Source organism: Triturus cristatus, chromosome 2_1 (genome assembly GCF_964204655.1).
Source record: "Triturus cristatus chromosome 2_1, aTriCri1.1, whole genome shotgun sequence".
In the NCBI taxonomy this organism is placed as follows: domain Eukaryota; kingdom Metazoa; phylum Chordata; class Amphibia; order Caudata; family Salamandridae; genus Triturus; species Triturus cristatus.
In genome coordinates, this window is record NC_140581.1 from 985,854,563 (window position 1) to 985,872,841 (window position 18,279).

Consider the following 18,279-nt stretch of genomic DNA (forward strand, 5'->3'; position numbering starts at 1 on the left):
TAAGGTTCAAGAGGAAGACTCTGTTCCCTTCATCATTGAAGTGCACACCATCTCCTCTATAAATGTCTTGCATGTCATAACGCAAGTTGTTGTGGTAAATGGCACCCATACCATAGTCACGGAGGAAAGCAGAAACAGATTTGTTGACGTGCTTTCTTGCTTTGTCATCGCACCGCGTGCCCACCGTGCGTGCACGGCACTAACTGCGTAAAGTGGGCGCGCGGTGCGCGAAGCGCACCGCGTGCTCACTGTGCGCGCACGGAACGAACTGCGTTAAGTGGGCGCGCACGCCACGAATGGCGTAAAGTAACTTAGCATTTAAAAAAACGTACAAATTCACTGAAAAAACCATAGGTTTCACACACGTTATAGTTAGGAATTAGCATTTAAAAAACCTTGCAAATTCACTGAAAAAACCATAGGTTTCACACATGTTATAGTTAGCGGAAATTTTACTGATAAAAAACCAATGAAATTCCCCCGTTATAGTTAGTGCAGGCAACTATAACTCACGCGACCGCAATCCTCTGCTGATGCTAATACTGTATTTAGACACTTATTTGCCCATGTCTTCTTCCATACATTTTTAGCTATACATATATTACAAATATTTTTTTTTCATAAAGACACATATGTCATCAGCAGAAGATTGCGGTCGCGTGAGTTATAGTTGCCTGCACTAACTATAACGGGGGAATTTCATTGGTTTTTTAATCAGTAAAATTTCCGCTAACTATAACATGTGTGAAACCTATGGTTTTTTCAGTGAATTTGCAAGGTTTTTTAAATGCTAATTCCTAACTATAACGTGTGTGAAACCTATGGTTTTTTCAGTGAATATATATATATATATATATATATATATATATATATATATATATATATATATTCACTGAAAAAACCATAGGTTTCACACATGTTATAGTTAGGTGGATATTTCACTCGTAAAAAACCAATGAAATTCCCCCGTTATAGTTAGTTCAGATAACTATAACTCGCGCGCCCGCAATCCACTGCTCATGACGTCACATATTACATCACTCATGACATGGTCAGTGGCATCACTCATGACATCACTGATGACATCATCCTTGTGATAGAGTGGCGGTCGCGCGAGTTATAGTTATCTGAACTAACTATAACGGGGGAATTTCATTGGTTTTTTACGAGTGAAATATCCACCTAACTATAACATGTGTGAAACCTATGGTTTTTTAAGTGAATTTGCAAGGTTTTTTCAATGCTAATTCCTAACTATAACGTGTGTGAAACCTATGGTTTTTTCAGTGAATTTGTACGGTTTTTTAAATGCTAATTTATTTATGTATTATTATTTTTTTATATATTTATTTTACAATAAACTACGTTTATCGCACCCCGCGATTTAAAAAAAAAAAAAACATTTTTTTGCCTTCGGGGTCCTTCAGGGACCCCCTGACAAAGGCTAGGGGGTCAGGAACTCTCTACCCTGCCCCCTTTTCACGTTCGCCACCTTCCTTTTTCACTCTCGCACTGAAAACAAACAAAATGGCGGCAGACACTTCCTGATTTCGACCGATTCGAACGTTGACTAACATATAACCACCAATCAGAATTACGCTCGCGCACGTTAGGGTGCTCGCACGGTGCGCGCACGGTGCGCGCACCCTGCGCGCGTATACATATATATATGCTTTTAAATGCTATTTTCTCAGGAAATACTGAACAGATTTACACCAGACCTGCAAAAGACACTTCCTTGACCTTATGGCTACCTCTCTGCCAAATTTCACGCAATTCTGTTCAGCCGTTCGGGCTGTAGCTGCGACTAAAGGTCCTATGGAAAAATGCATGGGGAAAACGCGTTTTGGGACCCCCCCTTTTTCTCGGCCCCCGCTTGACGAATCACCCCGAGACTTTCAGTGTAGGAGCTGAGCGGAGCGCCCCATTAGTTGCCCCCGCTTGACGAATCACCCCGAGACTTTCAGGGTAGGAGCTGAGCGGAGCGCCCCATTAGTTTTGAAAATTTTGCGAGGATTCGTCAACCGGCGCCAAAGTTATTCAAAATAGAATTTTCAGATTTCCTATGGAAACTCGGTCCTAACTATAACTATCTACTGGCGACCGCCAGTAGATTATATATATATATATATATATATATATATATATATATATATATATTCACTTAAAAACCATAGGTTTCACACGTTATAGTTAGCTGGACATTTCACTCGTAAAAAACCATTGAAATTCCCCCGTTATAGTTAGTTCAGATAACTATAACTCGCGCGCCCGCAATCCACTGCACATGACGTCACATATTACATCACTCATGACATGGTCAGTGGCATCACTCATGACATCACTGATGACATCATCCTTGTGATAGAGTGGCGGTCGCGCGAGTTATAGTTATCTGAACTAACTATAACGGGTGAATTTCAATGGTTTTTTACGAGTGAAATGTCCAGCTAACTATAACATGTGTGAAACCTATGGTTTTTTAAGTGAATTTGCAAGGTTTTTTAAATGCTAATTCCTAACTATAACGTGTGTGAAACCTATGGTTTTTTAAGTGAATTTGTAAGGTTTTTTAAATGCTAAGTTATGTATGTTTTATAATATTTTTTATATATTTATTTTACAATAAGCTACCTATGTATATAGTTATAGATTGACTGTATCCTGTAATATGGAATGGCTCGTTTAAAAGGTTTTTTTTTAAGGTTTTTCACCGTACGCGCACGGTGAGTGCACCCCGCGATTTTTTGAAAAAAAAAATAAAATGTTTTTCAGGGACCCCCTGACAAAGGCTAGGGGGTCAGGAACTCTCTACCCTGCCCCCTTTTCACGTTCTCCACCTTTCTTTTTCACTGTCACAAACAAAACACACAAAATGGCGGCCGACACTTCCTGATTTCGACCGAGTCGAACGTTGACTGACATGTAACCACCAATCAGAATTACGCTCGCGCACGGCACCGTGCGCGCGCCTATAGATATTTATGTACTTTTAACTGCAATTTTCTCAGGAACTACTGAACAGATTGACTCCATATATACAAAAGGCACATCCCTGACTTGAAGACTACCTCTTTGCCAAATTTCAAGTAATTCTGTTCAGCCGTTCGGGCTGTACCTAAAGGTCCTATGGGAAAATGCATGGGGAAAACGCGTTTTGGGAACCCCCTTTTTTCTCAGCCTCCGCTTGACGAATCACCCCGAGACTTTCAGGGTAGGAGCTGAGCGGAGCGCCCCATTAGTTTTGAAAATTTTGCGAGGATTCGTCAACCGGCGCTAAAGTTATTCAAAATAGAATTTTCAGATTTCCTATGGAAACTCGGTCCTAACTATAACTATCTACTGGCGACCGCCAGTAGATTGATTATATATATATATTGTCCACCTGTAAGTAGCACTCGCCCAGCAGCTTGATTTATGTGTAGGTAGGGTCAGGGATCCGCTTGTAGGAGCCGCTCCGTATTGGATTTGCCTGACGTGTTTCGAAGCTCCATATGCTTCTCTTCAGAGGCTTTAACGGAAACGGTGTGCACAACCGCTAACCCACTTCGCCATTTTACATATGACACACCCACCAATGGGAGGCTCAAATGAGACTGTGCATTATGGAAAGTGTAGTGCGGAAAGCACATAATCAAGTCCTGTATGACCCTGCAAGTGGGCCCGTCCTCGATCCTATATACGGCTGCAAGTGGGCCCGTCCTCGATCCTATATACGGCTGCTGTTCCACTTTCGTGGCCCCCAAGGCTTCCGGGTAGTGCATACTCCGCGGCTGGACGACCGCGTGTTATATTCTGCTCCAAGGTTGTCCACCTGCAAGTAGCACTCGCCCAGCAGCTTGATTTATGTGTAGGAAGGGACGGGGATCCGCTTGTAGGAGCCGCTCCGTAGTGGATTTGCCTGACGTGTTTCGAAGCTCCATATGCTTCTCTTCAGAGACTTTAACGGAAACGGTGTGCACAACCGCTAACCCACTTCGCCATTTAACATATGACACACCCACCAATGGGAGGCTCAAATGAGACTGTGCATTATGGAAAGTGTAGTGCGGAAAGCACATAATCAAGCTGCTGGTCGAGTGCTACTTACAGGTGGACAACTTTGGAGCAGAATATAACACGCGGCCGTCCAGCCGCGGAGTATGCACCACCCCGGAAGTCTTGGGGGCCACGAAAGTGGAACAGCAGCCGTACATAGGATCGAGGACGGGTCCACTTGCAGGGTTCATACAGGACTTGATTATGTGCTTTCCGCACTACACTTCCCATAATGCACAGTCTCATTTGAGCCTCCCATTGGTGGGTGTGTCATATGTTAAATGGTGAAGTGGGTTAGCGGTTGTGCACACCGTTTCCGTTAAAGTCTCTGAAGAGAAGCATATGGAGCTTCGAAACGCGTCAGGCAAATCCACTACCGAGCGGCTCCTACAAGCGGATACCCGTCCCTACCTACACATAAATCAAGCTGCTGGTCGAGTGCTACTTACAGGTGGACAACTTTGGAGCAGAATATAACACGCGACCGTCCAGCCGCGGAGTATGCACCACCCCGGAAGTCTTGGGGGCCACGAAAGTGGAACAGCAGCCATACATAGGATCGAGGACGGGCCCACTTGCAGGGTCCATACAGGACTTGATTATGTGCTTTCGGCACTACACTTCCCATAATGCACAGTCTCATTTGAGCCTCCCATTGGTGGGTGTGTCATATGTTAAATGGTGAAGTGGGTTAGCGGTTGTGCACACCGTTTCCGTTAAAGCCTCTGAAGAGAAGCATATGGAGCTTCGAAACGCGCCAGGCAAATCCACTACGGAGCGGCTCCTACAAGCGGATCCCCGTCCCTACCTACACATAAATCAAGCTGCTGGTCGAGTGCTACTTACAGGTGGACAACTTTGGAGCAGAATATAACACACGGCCATCCAGCCGCTGAGTATGCACCAACCCGGAAGTCTTGGGGGCCACGAAAGTGGAACAGCAGCCGTACATAGGATCGAGGACGGGCCCACTTGCAGGGTCCATACAGGACTTGATTATGTGCCTTCCGCACTACACTTCGCATAATGCACAGTCTCATTTGAGCCTCCCATTGGTGGGTGTGTCATATGTTAAATGGTGAAGTGGGTTAGCGGTTGTGCACACCGTTTCCGTTAAAGCCTCTGAAGAGAAGCATATGGAGCTTCGAAACGCGTCAGGCAAATCCACTACGGAGCGGCTCCTACAAGCGGATCCCCGTCCCTACCTACACATAAATCAAGCTGCTGGTCGAGTGCTACTTACAGGTGGACAACTTTGGAGCAGAATATATATATATTTATATATATATATATTTATATATATATATATATATATATATATATATATATATATATATATATATATATATTTATATTAGCAATTTTAAGTAATTTAGTGATTAGATTGTTTTATAGCTTTCTTTTAAAGGAATGTATTTTTTAGGATGTAATAACTAATTAATGTAAGGCGAAAATCTTTAGCAGTGTCAATAAACGATAACTTTAATATGCTTGTGATCATAATAGATATACACACGTGCAATTAGTAATTAATCGATCGGTTTGTCACTAAGGTGGGTAAAGGTGGCCACTCAGAGTTTTTATGGTTATTGCATTTATGTGATGTACTTGTATGGTTCTTTAAAAAAATAAATATATTACTACTACTAAATAGTTAAACCTGTCTCCACGTTTCGAGCCATCAATAGAAGGGCATTTATTTGCTGTGATCCTGGATTGGCCAATAAATGTAAAGCAGAAGACCTGCAAACATGCAAGGCAATCTGTAAGAGACAATGCAGGCGTTCGAGACTGGGTGCGACTGACAAGACCATGTTTAGTTCTGCATGAGAGAGAGGGGTGTACTTCAAAAATAAGTTAAGACCACCAAGCAAACCAGTAATAAGAACTACTATTCAATGGATTCACGCTAAGACTTTAATGCTCCCTGAAGTACGTTTAAACACCCTACCGTCTGCAACTATAACCCAGCTCCCATCAGAGTCCCTGTAATAATCCTCTGAACACAAGAAGATGTTTGTATCATGAGATACTGTATAAATGAACACTCATTAGAATTCTACATTTGCTTGCTGGTAGCACGTTTGCCCTAGTCAATGAGATGGAGGGCCCTGTGTGCATACACAACAGTCTGAATGGAGAGTCAGAAGCCAGCTAAAATGTTGATTACGTTGTTTATATGTCAGCATTTGAAGGCTGTTGATTCACTCTTTACAACTGAGGCAAAATAGAACATAACGCCAATGCAGTATGAATTAAGCTATAGGGCCATTGTCACAAAGATATTTTTTAAACAAATACATCTACTTTTGGCTGTTTCCCTCCAATGATTTCAGTAGGTTGACAGCTATTCTATGATTCGCACAAAAACCAAAGTGAACACTAAACCAGAGGGAAAATCCTACTGTTTACTCATTCATATACATGCACCTTAACTTGCTGGAGTTTTTTCTCCAAGAGGATAAAATGCGTCCCTATGGAGAAACTCCTTTTTCTTATACCCCTTATGAGAGTATTAGGGAAATGTTCACACTTTATTTGCACACTTGCTCAAACCTCATTTTAGAGTTGATTTCGGTGTCTAATTTGGGTAGAAATTGAAAAGTTTGTGAAATCCTTAAAAATGAAAGACCTTTGTGGTATTTAACCCACTTTTAATGCACCTACTTTCAAAAGACCTTTTATTCACAATTTACCTTAAATTTACAGTGGTAGAAAAATTAGAGTTGGTGGTGGATAAAGGCAATCTGCGCACCTAAAATGTCAATTAACCAGATTATATTACTCAACATCTGGCATTTACTAATGTAAATGCATGCTATGACACACCTACCTAAGTGGCATTTGTGTCCACAAATGGTTTGTGAAACTGGTCCACGGTAACAAACACTTTGTGGATGAGTCAAACGATTTTCAATAGGATGTAACAAGACCCACTTGATATATACAGAACTAGGGAAGTGCTTACATATGTGCATTTCACTTACCGGACATTTCCTGTAGTCATCAGCGGTGTTTGCTGCCTGTAGCAACTCTGCAAACATTTCAGGCTTCAGGCGCTCGTTTCTCTCTAGTATGCGGTCAACTTCATTACTGCAATTGAAGCAAAGACAGGGGATGAGGCATGGGACTGCAAATCTTGACAGTGCACAACTGACAGAATTATAAATACTTGCCACAATGCCAGCATCAACAGAATTAACGTAAAAGTACTATGTCCAATGCTGACAAAAGTTTAGAAGAATGATAACAGATTGGCCTCGAAAAGGTGGCGTTCAATCCTCTACCAGCTCTCTCCTGCTTAATTCTCTCCAAAAAGAGCTGTAGCCCTATTTCACCAGTGTTTCTTCCATTTCTTTCTTACAAACAAAACCAGCTCTCCTTGTCTGGACTGTGACGTGCAGAAATCTCCAAATTGTAGACTTCCTCTTATGCTTTGTGCAATGTATGCACATTAACAAATTCAAAGCTATGCTTGGAAACCTACATACATTTTGCAGATTATGATCATATCTAACCCAAAACACAGATTTTGCAAACAGTAGCCAATCCACCAGTTCACAACTGTTTTACTGAAGCAATTGGACAACGCTCATTTTTCCCCTCCAATAAAGAAAGCCCTTCTTCTCAAAGCCTTTACCCCCACTGAAGGGGGGGGGGGGTGCATTGCGCCTCTGAGAAGGTGCAGTGGGTGGTGGCTGAGACCTGAGGAAACCCTTGGGACTTCTTACCTTTGCTAAGGTAAGGGAGCATTCTGTTTTCTCAATGAAGCACCTACTCTTCACCTTTCTGAGGTACAGAAACCTCCAGATAGTGTCTTCGAGTGAAGAAAAATACTGAGTCTTCCACGACTGGAAAGCCTTTATAAAACAGAATAGAGGAAAAGCTCCCAGCAGTACCGCTTAGATAGTGCTCAGTGATTTGCTGGTGGGCGTACCTTCTTACTCTGCTGGATGGACACATACACAGAGGGACTGAAATTCTTCCCACATCAAAAGGGATTTTATCGACTTTTTCCAGGTCCTCAGGCTTTAGACTGGAGTATATGGTCCTGTCAGGTGTCTTTATGAGATTGTTGTACATTAGCACTTTTTGGTATGCACCTTCTTTGCTCAGATGGTGCACAAATCTATACCCTTTCTGTGTATAGTCCAAGTACAAGAAAGTATGAAGGGGAATTTGAAGATGACCTTACTAAGGATCTTGGAACCCTCAATGAGCACAGGCAGGGGTCTCCAAGGTTATATATTAGAGGGGTCAGATCCAAATTTGTGGTGAGGTGCAATACTATCAAGGCATCAGACATGGATTATGGAGACAACCTATTTCTAAATTGGGAGTGTACATTTGTAGTAGATGCAAATTAGTCAGAGTAAATCTGATAAAATTGAATGAGTAGGCCATTAGACAATGTTGTCTTAGCTGTCAAAGTTTCCTTTATGGCATCTATGATCAGAAGATTAAGCGGAACTGCCTGTTCCTGGGGTATGCTGCTGTGTGTTAATGAGTCCAGGTAAGCGTCAATGTTTTCTTAAGTGCCTATAACTTCTTGGGTGACAATTCAGACTTGTTATATAGCAAGTTGTTTCATTTATCTCAATCTGTGATTCCAGCTTTTATGTAAATGTCTGCCTGAAATATTATTCTGGAACAGGAGGCACTAGGGTCCCTGTAATAGTCTAGGCAGATAAAAACAAGAGTGGAGTCTCAGTGTGAATACTGGCCTAACTATGTTGAAAAGGGAATGCCCACCAGCTGCTAAGCTAATACTGCTCTAGGTTTAGTAAAAAGGTGTGAAAAACTCACCCACATCTTGTGACATGCTTTATTGTTGTGTACACTCTTTACTATAGCAGAGAACGGTTCTAGCCACAGTGTTGAGGAATTTTACTGCAGGTAAAGATAGTTTTCCCCTGTAATCTAGGTATGATTCTAAGTACTGTACTCTATTGCAAAAAGGGCTCGTGCTGCTGTTCTAGCTCATTGTGAAGGGATTTGTAAACCTCTATGTGTTTCCCTTATAACTTCTAAGGACTAAAAACAATGATGCAAGTATAATGAAAAATGTAATGTTTTATTTTTGCCGCCCCATCACAAGAATAAACTTCAAAGAGTGTTTAGTTAAGATCAGGATGTGGGTCCAATTGGATTTGACGACCTTTTTATATTATGGAGTGGTTACATCTGATCAATAGACCGGTGTAAAATGGTAAAAGGGTATTCTTCCAGGTCTGTGTGCTTAACAGGATCTCAATGGTACCTTTGCCTTCATGGGAGCAAAATCTAGCACAGCTTTTGGAGAGCTTGCGCGTCTTGTACCCAGTCATGCTTGCTGTAGTCTTACTGCCTCAGTGCCAGGATCAAGCAGTCAGGAAACATGCCTGACATCCTGTGACTCAGAAGATTTTGCCAGTCAATGTCATTGGACCTTGGTAAAAGGTCTAAAAGGGCCTGTCAATCCTGAACTGGTTTATTCAGGTGCTGACACGGAAACCAAGTGGTGCTCCAACCCACACTGGCAGTAGGCAAATTGAAACGTTGCCACTTGATGCTCCGTGTAAGCATCTTGAGTGGTACTGATCTGCCCTGCACTGTACTTCCTAAAGTAGCCTTGAGCAGTAATTCATCTCACAGCAACTCAGTAAAATAAAACATGAAAGATTTGTAAAAGAAATACATTCTACAATTCTCTTAAACCACCTATATAACAGAACTAGACATTCCCAGCCAATGGCACAGACTTCATCTAGAATAACCTGTACCATCGCCCACTTCGAGACTTTCGGGCACCACCAAAGTAATTACTGATAGCAATCACTGCCTTGACCTTGCAACCAGCTTCGCACCTGGAGCAGGGTCATCCAACATTTTCACACAGGCACCAACTGATTGAGACTTGTTAGGACACCAGGTGCGATCAACATATCTTCTGATTATGTATGTGTAAGTGGCTAGAGAAATAAGAGGCTATTTAGGGAGTGGAAAGTGAGAAGTGTTTAGTAGTTTCCTCTGTGACCTAAACAGAGGTTCATCTTACTGGTCTATGTAAGAACTTGCAAGAAGACAGGTTAGATTTTGTGGCGAGTGGCACACATGCAGCACTAATACCACACAAAAAAAGAAAGTACAGATAGTCTAAACCTTTCAGTGGCAGTAAACAACACAAAAAGAAAGACTACAAACCAAAAAGCAAAACTGTTTAAAAAGAAAATGATCCATCGTGAAAATCAAGGCTTGCCTCCTAGGATTCTAAACCATAGTTGCATTACTGTCTTCATTTGTGACACCGACAGTCTCCTCATACCTTTATCTGAAGCCCCCCTGATATTCTTTGGCCTGATATTGTAACATGGACAGTGACTAGCATCTCTGCCTCCAGTGTGCATGCTTGCCCTACCATCATCAGCAGCCAATTACAAACCACCTGAGAAGAGCTTACTTCATCATCACTGATCCAATAAGATACCCACTGGCTACAAGATAATCATGCTATGATCATAGAGAGCTAAAATAATCATGTAAGTCCATACAAGCAAAACGGTCACAGGCTTGACTCAAAAGCAGAGGAAAAGCAGCTGTCAAGAGTCTGAATAACATAATGAATTCAATTCTGGCACATAGTTAAGAAGAAATAAGGCAACCACTTTACTGAAAGGACAAGTGCAATGGTTCCTTAACAAATATAGCACATCCCCTGCCAAAAACATGGCTTAACAGCAGTATCAAGGTTCTATTTATTTCATGAGTAGAAAAAAAGAAAATGGACCTGGATGACAAGTGGGCTCTCTTGGCAAAACAAGCCGCTGGCCAGCACATGTAGGACGAGCAGGTTTTGGCCTGTGTTTCCAATGAGCAGCCTGACCACTTATCAAGAAGCTTACATGTTGCTCAAAAAGGGAACTGAAAAATATACTTTCTTAACAGGGTTTTCAAGATTAATCAACCAATTATAGCAACAAAATGTAAGGTATAAGGTGGTTGTAACACCATTAGAAATGGGAACTTAGACAGAATTAAACAGACCTGCCCCCAAACGCTGACACTGGCCGCTTCCACAATTTTTGAAGCAGAGCGGTTCCCTAACACGGACTATAGCATCTACTTTAGCTTAAACGGGTTTACAAGTGCTTAATATCAGTCACGAATGCATCACACAACAAACTAATTAGAAAAGAGAGTACATGGGACTTGTGCAAAAATACTGGATTGTCTTACCAGAGGGCTGTGGTCGAAATGTATCGTACAAACTCTGTGAAAGGCAATGGGTCTGATGAAGCCCCACAGCTGCGGCACACACACTTTGGTAAGCAGAGATAATAAACAAAACGTTAGTTCTAAAATCCACAACAAAGGAATTACTTTTTACATTGAAAGTGGTAACAACCCCTTCTAACCTGTTCGTAAAGTGTCATGGCAAACTTCTGGTGAGTGATGCAGGATTTGGAAGTACACATGTCTCCTTCGCTGTTTGGCACAATATGGAAATGAATCCGCTCCAGTATGTTTTCCTGAAAGAAATGTTATGGGTAAACAGTATCACCATAAAGCAGCAGTGTTCGAAAAATAGAATAATAAATTACTTTCTGAACAGTTAGAATATTTGAAACCGATAAATACACTCATTTTCCTTTTGGAATGTATTTCATGTCATAGAAGCAGCTATCTGTGGACTTAAGTCAGGTGTTTTCGCAGAAGGTGTGGGGCATCCCCACAAGGGATCTTACTTGTATTGTTGTAAAGTGTAATCCAGAGATGTTTATGTAAAGTCACGAGGGACAGACCAGTGGCAGATATTAAGAAAATTCCAATTAAAGAGATCCAATTACAATTACTCTTGATGGAAATCATGCACACAGTAAACAGTAATTCTTACAATCTGGCTTGGCTTTAGCTCAAAGCAAACCATACTGGAGACCCAAGAAGTCTGCATTCACGCAGAAATCGTAATCATTGCACCTAGCCCACGAATACATCCACAGGCATAGGGGCAAACCTCAAACATGTTGCTGCACAACACGTTTGTAAGAGGTAGACCATGACGAGATAGTTTTAAGAGTAGTAAACAATTTATTCCATCAGGCAAGTTCACTGGGAAAAAAAATTGAAGGATTGAGAATTGGTCCTTCTATAGACAGAAAGCTAAGTGTCTCTACACATCGTAAAAGCGCCTGGATACCCTCCCAAGTGTGCTATACAAATCAACATAAGATAACATACACATTTTAGAACAGCCAGCAAAATCAAGGTTAGTTGGTGTGGAAATTCCAATCAGACCTGAAGAGCAGTCAGGGAAAGGCATGAATACTCTCATGAACTCTACCTATAAATATGCAGATATTCACTGCACATGTGTAATGTTTACCGGTTTCCATTTTACAAATAACATTCAGTATTTCGCAGGCAAAAGCTGAACACAGACTTGGCATTTATAATAGGAAAATTGTGGCACTGGTAGTTTAATGAAAAGTCCAAGGTGCATTGAAGATGGTCTACTCCTGGTTCTTCACCAGTGAAGTCAATGAAATGTGTATATTATCGCAACCATTACACAATTCTTTTTTTAATAATATTATGCAATAGCAAGCTTGCACAATCCATTCTAGGTATCACTACCAATTAAAATAATTTACTGCCTTAAACCATTTACTCATCATGCATTTATTACTTCTGTAGTAGTAAATTAAAAACAGGGGGGAAAATAATCAAATATAACAGCAACTGCACACACATACATATGCAGAAAACAAAACAATGAAAGTATAAAGTTCATTGAATGCTGGACATATGCTGTCATACTTTCCCTCACAATTCATTGTAGTATAAACAGTTTTGTCCCACGTTGCAAGGGATTGTAAAACAAAGACCCAGCCTTCTGCTGTCCGACTCAAGCAAGGTTTTCGACACCTTCAAGATTTGATTCATTTCTATAATGAAAACAACTTCATCTGAGCTACGGAATGGCCATAAGATCCTCTTAAACAGCAAGAAGTGCATAAAGTATGGAGCTATCCAGGTGACCATGCACTAGTTCAATCTAAGAAAAACATCACTCTAAAACTGCGTAACTCTACTGTAATATCAGAACATAAGTTCCAATGTTTCCCCTAACCTACGTGCACGCCAAACACAAATTAGAATCATACAGAGCCAAAGCAGCTGTATGAGCTGGAGTCCAGTAGAGATGCAATATAACATAGATTAAGATCCAATATCCACTTCCTGAAATCTCTGTACAATCTATTCCACACAGAAACCCCCATTTTCTTCATCTAAAGTTTGTCTCCATTTGAGTCTACAGAGGTTTCCCTATCATTCATTATGGCCTGTCCTGCAGTTAGCTCTAAACTTCAGCACAGACTGAAAACTATCTGCAACCAATCTGCAGAGCTGTGAGGTAATAGGAACGCCTTCCAGTATAAACCCTGTGAAGTCTGAAACACTTCTGAAAGCGGTCTTCAAAAACTAAATAGCATCTTTAACATCTGAAATACTTATTATGGCATGAATTAACTCAGCCTCTACTGTGGACTAAATAGGGATAGTAACTTTGTTAAACAACTAGTTCATATCAGCAACATATACAATCCAATATGATTCATATACTTCCTCCTAACACTTCTTGCTTAAGACCATTCGCTATTAACATCCCACCTTGTAGGATTCTAACAATTCATATTTCTATTACGTGTAACACAACAGACTAGCCCATTAAAAAGTAATCACATGTATATAAAGCATTTTCTCTAAGGAACATTTTCTCTACACGCATCTCCTGAATAACAAAAAGGGTTTGCATAAAGAGAATAGGAATAGGACATCAGTACAAGAGCTGAAAGATTGGCCCTGGGCCAGTCCTTCATGAACATAAAATAAGCAAACACATGGCAGCTGCACAGGTTTTCAGAGGTTCCTACGAGTCATGTGGATGAAGAAAAGGAGGTTATTTCATGAATGCAGATACCATTCACACGGGTGAGAGCACATTTCTGTGCAAGTATGTAAAAGGGCATTAGCAGGGAAATGTTAATGACGGCCAGTTAAGAAGTACAAAGGAGCCCTCTCTGTCTCAACCTTTAACATCCACCTTAAAATAAATTAAAGGTACTTAGAATGGTCAAAAATACCCGATTCAAGTTCTGCACTGGGAATTACAATAATCTAATCACCACACGACGGTGGCTCCCTTACATGGCGAGTACCTTCTGTAATTCCTGGGCTAACCACTTACCACAGGAAGAACAGATATCAGGAACAATAGAAATATATTATTCTGATTGCCCTATAGACAATTATTTCAGTTCTTCTACTCCTCACTAATTTTCCTGATAATCATAAGTCACGTGACCAAAATCCAGTAAATTTTTAAAGAATTCTCATTGCTTCTCCCAACGGGTAGAGCTATAAAATGTCTCCATTACTCCATTTTGTTGCAAACCAGAAAACTGTTTATTTGAAAGTGACTTCTCAGTGTCTTCAGCCCTTATGTTAAAAACTCAGTTATATGACATTATGATTTGTCTCAAGTACTAGTATCATCTGAGGTCAATTGTGCAAATATTCAAGAACAAGATAGAAAAAGAATGTTTTCTTCATTTGCAACCAGGGGGACAAAGTGGACTGTTGGATTCGGAAGACGCTTAGCAGGGAAGCTTTTCTCTGATACCAAAATGTAAGATGTGATATCCTTCTTCTTGATCTGGGAAGGAAAAGGTCATATTTTCTAACCGAGCACTGGGTCTACCTTTTTCAATATTAGCCTCCTCTAAACAAACTATTGACGCCCCTTTGGTGTTAAGGATCTAACAATGTCTCACTTCCTTGACACTTGGCAATACATCACAACAGGTAAAGTGTTCACGCCCTCCCAGAAAAGGCAATGTTTCCGGTAATATATATTGGAAGGTTATCAATTATAAGACCTCTCAGGAAAGGAGATCTGTAGAAGTAACTATATATATATATATATATATATATATATATATATAAATATATATATCAAAGAAAAATGTGCCACAGCCAGGGTCCGGGAAACAGCATTTATTTGCAATAGCGCGCACAGGAGGAAACGTGATGCACCTGACACTTTTCAGCAAACTGCCTTTTTCAAAGGTATAACATCTCTTTGTGCAGTGTCTCAGGTGCTATTCATAACATTCAAGTCACGTGCCTACAAGCCGAACTACAAGTCCCATAACACACCTTCAGTAGCAGTGTACTAGCTGAAATGTCTCGATGATGTTACATACCACTGCAACCTTGCACATGATGTTTAAGCGGTAAGTATGGCTTCTTGACAAAGACTGGTGCACAAAGAACTCTCCTTACTGTGTTTGCAATGTCCAATAACGCAGTACCGGGAACCTGCCAAGCGGAGGTATCGACCTCCCTCGGCTCCCTTTCTCTCCTCCTTTCCACTTGTCGCCGGATAATCCTAAAGCTTGCAAAGGGGTGAGCGGGTCATGCCACCCTCGTAAATCACTCCAAAACTCCACTGTCGTCGGGGGCTACCAACCCTGCAGGGCGGCCGTAGCTGCGGGAGACAGCATTCCCGTTATTAAATTATCAAAGAAAGATGTGCCACAGCCAGGATCCGGGAAACAGCATTTATTTGCAATAGCGCGCACAGGAGGAAACGTGATGCACCTGAAGCGTTTCAGCAAACTGCCTTTTTCAAAGGTATAACATCTCTTTGTGCAGTGTCCCAGGTGCTATTCATAACATTCAAGTCACGTGCCTACAAGCCAAACTACAAGTCCCATAACACACCTTCAGTAGCAGTGTACTAGCTGTAATGTCTTGATGATGTCAAAAATTTCTGGATATTGTAGTGGAGATAAAATATCATATCATACATACACAACTATTTCACAAAAAAACAGCTGGAAATAGTATTTTAAGCGCATCTAGTTCACATCCACGTAAGCTGGTTTACAGTATCCCGTATGGCGAACTATTACGCGCGAAGCGTAATTGTAGTACTGAAAGCAGCTATTTGAGGGAAAAGGAAACAATGATGCAATGCTTCAGAGAGAGGGGTTATCATCAAAGAACTATTTCTGAAGCAAGTAAGAGAGTGGATGAGGTTACGCGTAACCAGTTACTACATCCAGTGAAACGACAACCTGAGTCTGAGATTCTTCGTTTCATTACCATGTATTCAGGACAAGCGCAGGATGTGCGCCATATTTTAGAGAAAAACTGGCATGTACTGTTAACTGACAGTAATTTGCAGAAATATTTGAATAATCATCCACAAATTACTTTCAAAAGGAACAAATCACTAAGAGATGAGTTAAGCCCCAATTTGGTGACTAATACCATCAAACCTAGGATTGTTGGCCGTCCTGGCTTCCGTTGCTGCAAAAATTGTAAAGCATGCAAAAACAGAATTGATTGTACTGTATTGCAGATTTCCAGCATTGGTAATGAATTTACCATTAGGAAAGCCCTTACTTGTAACACAATGTACTGTGTTTATGCACTTATGTGTCCATGTAACAAGGCATATAAAGGCAGCACAATTCATCGTGCCAAGAAAAGAGTACTTGAGCATATTAGAGCAATACGACATAATAACAGACAATAACCTGTTGCCCGACATTTCTTTGACCAGCATTTTCAGAATGAAAGTCTGCTGAGAATGGTGGTAATTGATGCGGTTTATGATGATGCGCGCGGAGGAAATAAATTACTCCGTTTGAGACAATTGGAGTCTAGATATATTGTTGATTTTGAGACCATGTCTCCGAAGGGGTTGAACTCAAGTGAAGAACTGTCTGTACACTTGCATAACCAATAATTTTATTTGTTATGTGCAAATATTGCTGTTGTAAATTGTATCTTGTTTTATACTAACATATAACTAATTTTTCTTTTTTAGGTATTGGTATCTACTTTTTGAACGGGCTACTGATGAATTTAAATACTCCGTCTGCGCACAATTATATTACTGATTTATTAGCCCACTTGGGCATTTTGCCATTTGTGTATTGTTAACTGGAGTTTGACTACAACTATGTATATGCTGCTTGTCCATTAGGGCATTATCAATTTTGTGAATATGATTTAATTCACAAATGTTTATATTTTTTTATATTATTGAAGAATTTTGTAAATAAGTTTTGCATTAAGAATCATTAATATGAAATGTTGTCACTCCAGAATGCAGTTTCGGTGGCATTGTAGTAATTGCTATTTGGCAGTGCAATTGGATCATGTATAGTGCTAATATGGCCACCACTTTTCCTTGTCTCATGAATTATTCACCATTGGTGTTACGAGTAGTCTGTTTTCTATGTTGTGAGCACTAGTTTAAACGTAGTTGTCACAGAAACTTGCTTCAAGCGTGACCAAGGTGAAAGCTGAAACTCGTTGCGTTTTTGCAGTCAATAGATCTACATAACTGTACGTTTCCAAGGTGTCCGTGCGTTACTTTTCATATCAAAGAGTGTGGTGCGATATATTTGGGGATGCCAGTTTTCCATGCTCGGACCGCCCTGCCAGACAGCCTTTATCTTTACCGGGATTGTGCTGTTATATATATATATATACACACACACACAATTTTATTGTTAAGAAAGGTCCTGAATTGTTGGTAATACAGCATTTGCCCGTTTACTGTTTTTTGCATCTACTGGGAAGCTCCCCCAAATCAGGAAGAGAATCTTTAAACAACCCACTCTACAAAAATAATGGTGATAGAAGCAAACCCTGCTCATGCCGACTAATTTAATTTTTAGATACTGCTTTGAAAACATTTTGTAACGTTTCACATTAATTATTAGAGGACAAAGGGACTAGGCTAAATGCAATAACTTTTGAACAGGTTGGCTTTCGCTTTGGGCAAACTGCCTAATAGAAGATAGTCACCCTTTGGTAAATCAAATGAAAGTACTGCAATACTAAATATTTATAGGGCTGTCTTGCTGCCTTTTGGGCAGCGTTCAACATGGCTGATCATGGCCATGTATGGGCAAAAATAGATGAGACCTGTATTGGCCATTCTTCAATGGCTCTTCTCAAGCTTTTCACAGTAGATATTGGACTCAGGTTCAATTAGGTGATCCAGATAAATAACAGGGCTAAACCAAGAATGCGTTTTAGCTCTTTTGTAAGTCACAGGCAAACAACAGTGGTCTGTACCCTTACCTACAATTGTTGAGAGAAGCAGAGTGACTCAGTCCTCCCAAATCATGAGTTAGTTACGCAAGAAGTCAGAGCAGGTACAGTGAGTTAATGGGA

The 18,279-nt window shown here is 40.7% G+C and overlaps 1 protein-coding gene across 1 annotated transcript in view; it reads right to left on the minus strand.

The window, feature by feature from the left end:
• Positions 1–18,279, minus strand: part of USP53 (ubiquitin specific peptidase 53) — a 260,171-nt gene that overhangs the window by 151,483 nt on the left and 90,409 nt on the right. The window contains exons 4-6 of the mRNA XM_085634305.1: positions 11,433–11,546; positions 11,254–11,336; positions 7,026–7,131 (exon numbers count right to left, since the gene is read on the minus strand). Of these exons, the coding sequence (XP_085490431.1) occupies positions 7,026–7,131; positions 11,254–11,336; positions 11,433–11,546 (303 nt within the window). The remainder of the gene's footprint in view (positions 1–7,025; positions 7,132–11,253; positions 11,337–11,432; positions 11,547–18,279) is intronic.